General features: G+C 44.1%; 1 protein-coding gene across 1 annotated transcript; it reads right to left on the reverse strand.

Annotated features, from left to right (window-relative positions):
- Positions 1-7046: 7046 nt before the first annotated feature.
- LOC110908955 (salt stress-induced hydrophobic peptide ESI3) lies at positions 7047-7444 on the reverse strand. The gene is made up of 2 exons (XM_022153955.2): positions 7303-7444; positions 7047-7207 (listed from the first exon to the last, which is right to left on the reverse strand). Exons 1-2 carry the CDS (start codon positions 7411-7413, stop codon positions 7124-7126), a joined length of 195 nt encoding a protein of 64 aa, XP_022009647.1. The 5' UTR covers positions 7414-7444; the 3' UTR covers positions 7047-7123.
- Between the last annotated feature and the right edge of the window lie 2481 nt (positions 7445-9925).

Raw genomic sequence — 9925 nt, forward strand, 5'->3', positions numbered from 1 at the left:
TTGCACGCCGAGTTTGACTGCTAAACGTAGTCCCGCTAACAGGGCCTCATATTCTGCCTCGTTGTTTGTGCTTTTGAAATCGAGGCGGATTGCATATGTAAGCTCTTGGCCGTCAAGGCTGACGAGTCGCAGACCTGCGCCCGCACCTTCCTCGTTGGAGGCACCATCGGTAAATAGTGCCCATGTTTCTGAGGAAGATGGTGTTGGTGCAGGATTTTGTGCTTCTTCGCATTCTTGGATGCGATTCACCAGTACTTCGTCGGCGAAATCAGCTAAGATTTGGCCTTTAATCGCGGGGCGCGGGTTGTAGTGTAGCGTGTGCGCGCCCAGCTCGATTGCCCATTTTGCTAATCTCCCAGAGATGTCAGGTTTGGATAGGATCGGGCCGATCTTGTAATTGGTTAGCACTGTGATGACGTGATTTGCGAAGTAGCGTCGCAACCGTCTTGAAGCGTGCACCAATGCTAGCACCAACTTCTCCATTATTGAGTACCTCGTCTCTGGGTCGTTGAGCATCTTGCTGATGTGATAGATGGGTGTTTGAACCCCTTCCCGCTCCACTATCAATACCGCACCCACCGCGTTGTCCGCGGCGGATAGGTATAATATGAGTGGCTCATCCTTGCGTGGTGCGGTTAAAGTTGGGAGTTGTATCAAACACTCCTTCATTTCCCGGAAAGCGTTTTCAGCCTCTGCGGTCCACTGGAATTGTTCTTTCTTTAAACAGTTCCGCAGGGTCTTGATGAAAGGATAAGATCTAGCTGCATGGTTGGCTAAGAATCTGTTGAGTGCGGCTAACCTGCCGGCCAGCCGTTGCATATCTTTCATTGTTGAAGGCGATGGCATGCGCTCGATCGCCTGAACTTTCTCCGGGTTTACCTTGAATCCATCTTTAGTCACGATGAACCCAAGGAATTTGCCTTCTTCCATTCCAAACGATCATTTTCCTGGATTGAGCTTTATGTTAACGCTTCGCAGAGTCTGTAATGTTCTTTCATGTCTGTGAGCATGGTATCTTCCTCCATGCTCATGATGACTAGGTCGTCCATGTAGATTTCGACACTTTTGCTTATTTGGCCGCGGAAAGTGTCGTTCATCAGTTTTTGATAAGTTGCGCCCGCATTGCGCAACCCAAACGGCATCTTTGTATAACAGTAATTCCCGGTGGGAGTGCGGAATGCCGTTTTATCTTCATCCTTGACTGCCATTTGTACCTGATGGTACCCTTTGTAGCAATCGAGGAAGCACTTCCATCTGAATGGTGCGAGATTGTCGACTTTTTCGTCGATTTCTGGAAGCGCGTAACAATCCTTGGGGCAGGCTTTGTTAAGGTCTTTGTAATCGACGCACATGCGCCAGCCTCCGGACGGTTTTTCTACCATGACTGGGTTGGACAACCAAGTCTGGTATTTAACTTCCCGCAGGATGCCTGCGGAGAGCAGTTCTTCGACCTGCTCTTGCATCGCCTGATTTTTAGCGGACCCAAGGTGGCGTTGGCCTTGGATCACCGGCTTGATACCTGGTAAGGTATTCAAGTGATGTTGCGCGATATCACGTGGGACCCCTGTCATGTCTGCGGGTGTCCACGCGAAAATGTCTTGGTTCCTGAATAGGAGCTGCTTCCGGTGCGCTTTGATGGTCGGGGACAAGGCGTGACCCAATTTAACCTTTTGTTCTGCGTATCTCGCGTTGAGAACCCATTTTTCTGGTTGGTCGTTGGGAGTGGGCCTTGCGACCTTGGTCGGACGTACTTCGTCCGACATCATGACGTCCCTGCGGGCATAAATTATCGCGACCCCTGATTCGGTTGGGAAACCGACCGCAGAGTGGGGGACGGATGTAATCATATTGAAATCTCCTTGGGATTCTCTCCCGAGGAGTACGTCGTATCTGGAGGTGTGAGGTAAAACCATGAAGTTTACCTCTTCTGTCCTTGTGTGTCTTCCACTGGTAAGATGCACAGGAAAAGTAATCTGGCCCAGCGGAAAGACAGTTTCCCCTGCGAACCCGGCCAATGGGTAATCTACTGCTTGCAACCGATCTTTGTCCTCCTGGTCGAACTGGTTGAAGCATTGTTCGTAGATTATATCAGAAGTACTGCCCGGGTCGATGAATAGACGCTCGGTGCAGTAGTGTGGCAGTTGGCCTGAAATAACGACGGCGCGCCTATCGCGCGGTCCGCCTCGGACTTTTGGAAAGACGACTTGCTCGTCTTTCTAGTCATTGTCCGACCTTCTCGCCGCTTTGCGCGGCCTACCTTTGCCTCCGTTGATCATGTGGGTGGAAGCCACGTACATGGTTCTCTTCCCGGAGGAGGTACCTTCGCCGTGAGGGGTGATGCGCTTTGTGGGTTTTTGTCCACCTGGCAAAAGATGTTGCAGTTTCCCCTCTTTTAAGGCCCGCTCAATCTCCAGCCGGAGACTGATGCAGTTGTTGGTGGTGTGGCCCGAGTCCTTGTGATACTCACAATAGAGTGTGAGGTCCTTATTTTTCTTGGACTTCATTGGTTGGGCCGGTCGCAAGAACTGCGGGTCCGTAAGAAGGACCTCGCTTGGCGACATGGTGATCTCGGTCCAGTTGCGGTCCCGAGAATCTTTCTTTGACGCCCGAGTGTCTCGGGCGGGGTTGTAGTTCCTTGGGTCGAACGGGTTGGTTCGCGGGAAATATGGTTTGGAAATATTGTCGCGATTTCCCGCGTCCCTGTTGCGTTTGTTGTTACGCTTGGACCCTTGGTGGGAGGTTTCGGCTTGGGGCTGTGCCTTTGCTAGATGCGGTTCAAGAGACCGCTGTGTTTGGGCATATGTCTTGACCGCGGTCATGACATCTTCCCATTTTTTAGGCAAGCTCTCCTTGCCAGAGATGGTCATGACCATCTGTTTGTCCCTGACGGCCTTGATGAAGTGTTTCCGTTCCATTTGGTCTGCCACGTCACCTATCTCCAGGCACTCTTTGTTGTAACGGACGACGAATGCTTCGATAGATTCGTCGTCCCTACGCCAGATATTCATGACGTCCATTGAATCACGTTCGTGGCGTCGTTGCTGGCTGAAATGTGCGAGGAACTTGGTATGCAAGTCCTCGAATGATTCCAGTGATCCCACTGGCAAAGAATCGAACCATGCCCTGGCCAGGCCCGTGAAGGTCTGGGGGAAAAAATTACACCAAGTGGGTTCATCCCACTGGCCATTGCACCCCGCACCCATGAAAATGTTCATGTGGTCGTCAGGGTCAGTCGAACCACTGTATTTCCCAACGTTGACTGGGAACTTTGTTGTGGTGACATGGGCGTGGGCAATCCGCGGGGCGAATTTAGAATTTTGTGCCGCCGCCTTTGGCCTGTAAGGTTGAGTCGCAGGGCTCTTAGCCGCCCTGAGGTATGTGTTGCGGGGGTGATTGGGAGGAACATAGTTGCGTCCTCCCGGTCTGCTGCTGGTGTCATGCGAATCCCCGCGGTAGGTATGGTCGTCTGGGTCGGTATGACCGTACCCTTCGGTGTATGGTAGTGGACCCAACCGGCTCTGAATACCTTGGCCATGTCGGGAGGTAGACCGCCGCCTGTCCTCGCCATAAGGACCTAGGCGGGTATGCACTGGTCCCCTGGTGTGGGACCCATACGAGGAATCGTCCTCGTTAAGTGTGCGGATCGAACAGTAAGACGATCCGCGGTATTCACGTCTGCTTCTTGAAGCCGGACGTGAATGTGCCCTGCCGTCGTATTGTAAAATACGGTTGGTAGGGGTGTGCGGTGCTGGGGTAGGTCCAGCTTGTACTTGCGCTTCCGCACAAGCGCGGTTGTATGTTGCTGTCAGCAGGGCTGCCTGCTGATCATACCAGGCATGAACGTCCGTGCCCGATAGGATCACAGATGCGCACTGTGATAAGTCGTGTCCAAACGTAAGGGAGGGACCCCTTTGTGTGGACGTGCCGATGTGTCCGGGTTGGGAGGTTGAGGGATTGACCCCTCCCGGACCTTGGTTAGGGGGATTTTGGTTATCCCCAGTGTTGTTTTAGTGATCAGTCATGATCTTGAGAGAGGGAAAAGGATAGATGAAAAAAGTGCTAAGAGTAGCGGTGGGCGCCAATGATGAAACAATGGTTAACCGGGTAGGGTTAACACACTGGTCTCGTCAAGAAGGGTTAATCCCTTCCTCTCGAGGATCGCTGGCTGGATCACCGGTGGGTTGATCTCCTGCACAAGGAAACAAACCGTGACTCGTAACAAGGAGGATGGGGTGGGGGGTGTTCCTTGTTACCACTCTCCGGCGTGAGAATCAGTAATTTGCTTGGGAAGCAATGTGTGATAGTAGTAGTAGTGAGAGAGTTGTGAAGAGATACCTCAAACCTGGTTTGGGGTTGGTATTTACAGCCGAGGAGTGAAGGAGGAGGATGATGGACGGACTGACGACGTGCTGCACCTTTGCAGGTGTGTCAGGCTTGTCGGTTGTGGATGTTACGCCACGTCAGTCCGTTGCTTACGTAGCTCTGACAGGTAACTGCCATTGGTGCCACTTGCACTGTGGTGTCAGTCCCACTTGTTGAGTGCATAGGATGCGGTGCAAGCCGCATCGCTGCATGCGGTAACACCTGATGTTACCGCGTCTCCTGCTTGTGATCAAGAAATACGCGAGATGCGGTGCTAGCCGCATCGTCGTCCGTGGAGACCGTTTGCCTGCATCCCTTGTCGTGACGAAAATGCCCATATGATGCGGTGCCAGCCGCATCGTTATGTTCATCTACTTCTACGCCTAAGGTAAGGCTTCTCATCCTCAGACCGATTGGATTCGAAGGATGTGACCGCATGGGTGCGGTTCATTACTGGCGGGGGTTTGTTTGATACGGGTGATGGTCGATTTGGGACCATACCCCTTCAATATCCTAACCCATATTTAGAAAGGTTTTCTTTTTATTTAAAATTCACTCAGTATATTTAGAAATGTTTTCTTTTTATTAAAATACACTTCAACAATATGTTTGTGATTGCATGATACAAATAATGTGTGTAATGCACACCATGTGTAGTGGAAGGGGAAAATAATGCCCTCACCCTAGGACATTTTACGTCATGTGGCGGTCCAGTCAGCAAAGGAGCGTTATTAGGCGTTTTCTAAAATGGGTGTAGTAGGGATGAGACATTATTGGGCATTATTGGGCATTATTGGGGCATTAAATAAAATAAAGAAAAAAACCTAAAAAATCTTATTGGACAAGGAGGTGAAAGATGAAAGATGCTTGGAAGATGAAAGTGGGGGAAGGCGTTTTTAAAACAACGCCAAATGGGTTTTTTATTTTTTTTTTTAAAATAACGCCCTATGAAATGGGGCATGGGCGTTTTCGGGCGTTTTTAAAAAAAAAAATTTAAAAAACACCCCACTACACATGGTCTTATAGTCTAGTAGCATATTAAGTAGGATAAAGCTTTGGACCAATAGGTCTTGAGTTCGATTGCTACAAGTGGATTTTTTCTATATTTATTAGGTTTTCTCCTGAGATGTATATGATTGAATGGTTCTGTTGGTGACACGATAATACTCCAGTGATCCAAATTTATCATTCAAAAAATGTGTGTAATATTCCTATAATGATAACTATGAAATAATAACTTATGACTAGAAGTTGGAAACTTATAGAAAAAGTATTCTATTTGTGGCTTGCTTCAAATTTGCAGCTAGAGAGAGTAAAAATGTTGCTTGAATTTTGTTTTCACGTGAGGGTTGTGTGAGAGTCGTCAAATGGATCATGGTTATATTTACGCTATGAATTCAAAACTTCTAAAAAAAACCGAACACTAACTTCGAAAATCATGTTAGACACATAAAAACGAACTGAAAAATCATGTTAGATCCATAAATACGAACGCAACGTCTATTCAAACACAACCAACCTACAAAAGGTAGGTATTTTTCCTACATGGTAATAATCTAAAATTACAAACAAAAAATTGCAAATGGTATAAAATAAAACATTGAAAACTATAAAACCAGTTGATGCAACCTCTTTATAATATTTTAATTTATAACATAACATAATAATACTTAAAAAATACAAAAATAAACAGGTTAAAGAGCCGATTAACCCATAAACCGGAGTACCGGACCCTTGCCTAAACTTATTCACGAGTTTTGTAATTGCCCTTTTTCGTGGGGAATGATATAGTGCTTTTCATTATTTAAAAAAAAAACAAAAAAAAAATTCACGAGTTGCAACCTGAAACCGACCATATCCATCATAGGTTTCATATTTTGGAAGCATGGTTGTAAAAGTCCCGCCTAGGCTCCGAGTACTCCCCGAGTACTCGCTACAAGGTAGGCTGCCGAGGCACGAGTACTGGTCTCCCAGGCCAATTACTCCCCGAGTAATCTCCGCCTAAGCCGAGTACTTCCCGAGTACTCCCGAATCCCGAATCCGACTAGGGAGCGCCTAGCGACTTTTGCAACCATGTTTGGAAGTGGTACTTGAGTGAATATAAACCATCTTAGGTAAATATATGGCTTGATTTTGATTTATTTAAACGTGCAAGGAAGCCAAAAACATATGGCTTGTAAACGTAACGTAATTTTAATTTTACTCGAACCACATGATTTTTTTTAAACACAACTAATGCAGCAGTTGGACAAACAATCAGTTATCACATTTTTGTAGAGATTCTGTATATGACATTAGTGTGGACCAGGGTAGTCTCTTAAGGATAACCCGTGATGTAGGCAGCCACGTCATCGGTTGTGAAGGATGAGCCACTTTATATATACAACATATATGTATGTATACATGGGTTTGATAAGAAAGAGGTGGGCCCTTCGCAAGCGGAGGGACGGGATGGACCAAATGGGGCGGTGTGGACGCCCCTCGACGACCCCAGGACGTCCCCACACCCTTCAACATATATACAATGCGGTGACCCTTGATATTTCACGTATCCATCAAATCTATTTGATTTTTCTTGCTTCATCATGATATGATATGATGTCATGTGTTTCTCATAATAATATATGATTGGTTGAAAAGGATGATTAAGATCAAGCATGCACATTAAAACATTAATTAATATATGCAAACACAAAACTCAAATTCTTTGATCACAATTCACAAACAACCAGAAAAGTAAGAAATTAAAAACCAATTAACACTAGAGAAGTAAAACATAAATTGCGTATATGATTCCCGGAAGATACCCCAGTATCGTCAGCAATAAGCAAATCCAGAACTCCATCTACACATTTCAATCAGACAGCCTCCATTTCATTTCATTTCAAATGAAATTCACAAATTAAAAACAAAAGAATATTATATATATATATGACTTACGCCAATAGCGTATCGAAGAAAAACGCCAAGAGGAGGCAAGAAGATTGCAAGTATAATCTGCACAATTGTTGCAGCATCCACTTTCGGTTTTGGTGTTTCTTTTTGTGACATGATGGATCTAATTAACTGATTTCAAACATCAAAGTGTAATGTATGTGTGTGGAAGGAAACGGAAGGTTTGGATACATGTCGCGAATTTATCTCATTATGCCACGTGGCTATATCACTGGCTTTATATGTGGATCACCAGGAACAGGAGGATGGGTATTTCCTTTTGACCCTTCATTCGGCTTAACCGTAAAAAGGTTATTTTTAGATACAAGGAAGTTTGTACGATAATTAATTTTTTGAATACATATGGGGGTGAGCATTATTAGGTTCTATCCGATATTAACTGAAAACCGACCCTATATTTAACCAAACCTGACCTGAATTGTAGGTGTTTGGGTATTTGATCGGTTCTTGTTTATCACAAAAAGTCGGGTCGGGTCAGTTTCGGTCCAAAAACTCAAGTAAACCAGACAGATAAAAACCCGGACCGATTTAACAGTGCTTTATCAGTTTATCAACTGGGCTTTAGCCATTAGTGACTAAGGTTAACTTGTTACTCTAATTGTAGAAATTTATGGTATCAATCAAACAAACCAAGAACAAAATAATAGCGACAAAACGGTGACCGAAATCATATTATTAACCCAAACCAAAAACACCCACCAATACCCAAAGATCTTACCAACAGTAAGATCTAATGAACAAATGTTCAGATCAACTGATTCAATCAGTTGATTAACAGAAATACAAAACAAAGACAAGAACAATACAGAAATATACAACCTGATCTACACGGCTTGATCTCACAGATGAGATTTCACCAACAGCTCTAACCAAACACCAATAGATCAGTACAATACAAGAGAGAACAAAAGATGAGTGAAACTTGTGAATGTGAAGAAGGATCTGGAACAGGAGAGAGAAACTCTCCTTATATACGAAAAATATCTCAATTTACATCCAGCCCCTCACACTTTCTCCAAATGCACCATAACCTACCGAAAGTTACATCCAGGTCCCTCAACGTTAGTAACCTGTTAGAACAGAACAACAACTTACCCAAAACGGTTAGAACAATATAAACGTAACATAACTGGAAATATTTGAATGATATACATATTTATTCTTTCAACATTCCCCCTTCATTCAAATATGAAAACTAGTTAACCAGCCCCAATTTCTCACAAAACCTTTTATGCTGCACAACACTTAACCCTTTGGTAAAACCATCTGCCGGTTGACTCTCAGAGTCAACCTTAACAGTTTCAATAACTCCTGACCCAACCTTTTCCCTCAGAAAATGAAGGTCAACCTCGAAATGTTTGGTTTTTTCATGAAAAACAGGATTGGCTGCTATGGATATAGCAGCCTTGCTGTCACAATATAACTTAACTGGCAAACCACAGTTAACACCAACTTCCCTTAACAAATTCAGTAACCACATAATCTCACAGGTTGTCGAGCACATGGCTCGATATTCAGCTTCACCTGTAGATCTAGAAACAGTGCTCTGTTTCTTGCTTTTCCAAGAAACTAAAGAGCCACCAAGATAGATACAATAACCAGTCACAGACTTTCTTGTGGACAAACACTTTGCCCAGTCCGAGTCCACATAACCAACTAAATCTAGCCTATCACCTTTTTTGAACAATAATCCACACCCTGAACATGACTTAAGATACCTTAACAAACTTAAGGCAATCTGCAAATGCATTTCAGTTGGGCTGTGCATAAACTGACTTAAGAATTGCACAGCATAACTGATATCCGGCCGAGTCAAAGATAGGTAGATTAACTTACCTATTAGTTTTTGAAAACCAGTGATATTTTTCAAAAAAAATTTGGTTTTTAGACACCTTAGTAGTTACCAAGTAGCTTTGTTCAATAGGTGTGTTAACCGGTTTGCAAACCAAATACCCAAATTCACTTAACAGTTCCAAACAATACTTCCTTTGGTTTAAACACATACCAGACTTGTTATACAAAACCTCAATGCCTAAAAAGTATTTTAGTTTACCTAAATCTTTAATTTGGAAATTTGAATTCAAAATGACCTTAATTTTATCAATTTCATCAACACTATTCCCAATAACAACAATGTCATCAACATATACCAAAAGAACAATAAACACATTGTTTTTAGACAACACATACATAGAGTGATCACACTTGCTTTGCACAAACCCATAATCAACAAGCACACTTTTTAACCTTTCATACCATTTCCTAGGGGCCTGTTTCAGCCCATATAAAGACTTAACCAATTTGCAAACCCTAGACTCATCAGGTGAATAATAACCCTGAGGTAGACACATATAAACATCTTCAATAATAGTGCCATACAAGAAGGCATTATTAATGTCAAGCTGAAACAAAGGCCAATCATTCTGAACAGCAAGAGCAATAATACATCTTACAGTTACCATTTTCACAACAGGTGAAAAAGTTTCCCCAAAATCCAGGCCTTCTCTTTGATTAAACCCCTTGGCCACAAGTCTAGCTTTAAACCTTTCTATCTCTCCACTAGACTTGTATTTAACCTTATAAACCCATTTGCAGCCAATGGGTTTTC

This window comes from Helianthus annuus, chromosome 14 (genome assembly GCF_002127325.2).
Source record: "Helianthus annuus cultivar XRQ/B chromosome 14, HanXRQr2.0-SUNRISE, whole genome shotgun sequence".
Lineage (NCBI taxonomy): Eukaryota > Viridiplantae > Streptophyta > Magnoliopsida > Asterales > Asteraceae > Helianthus > Helianthus annuus.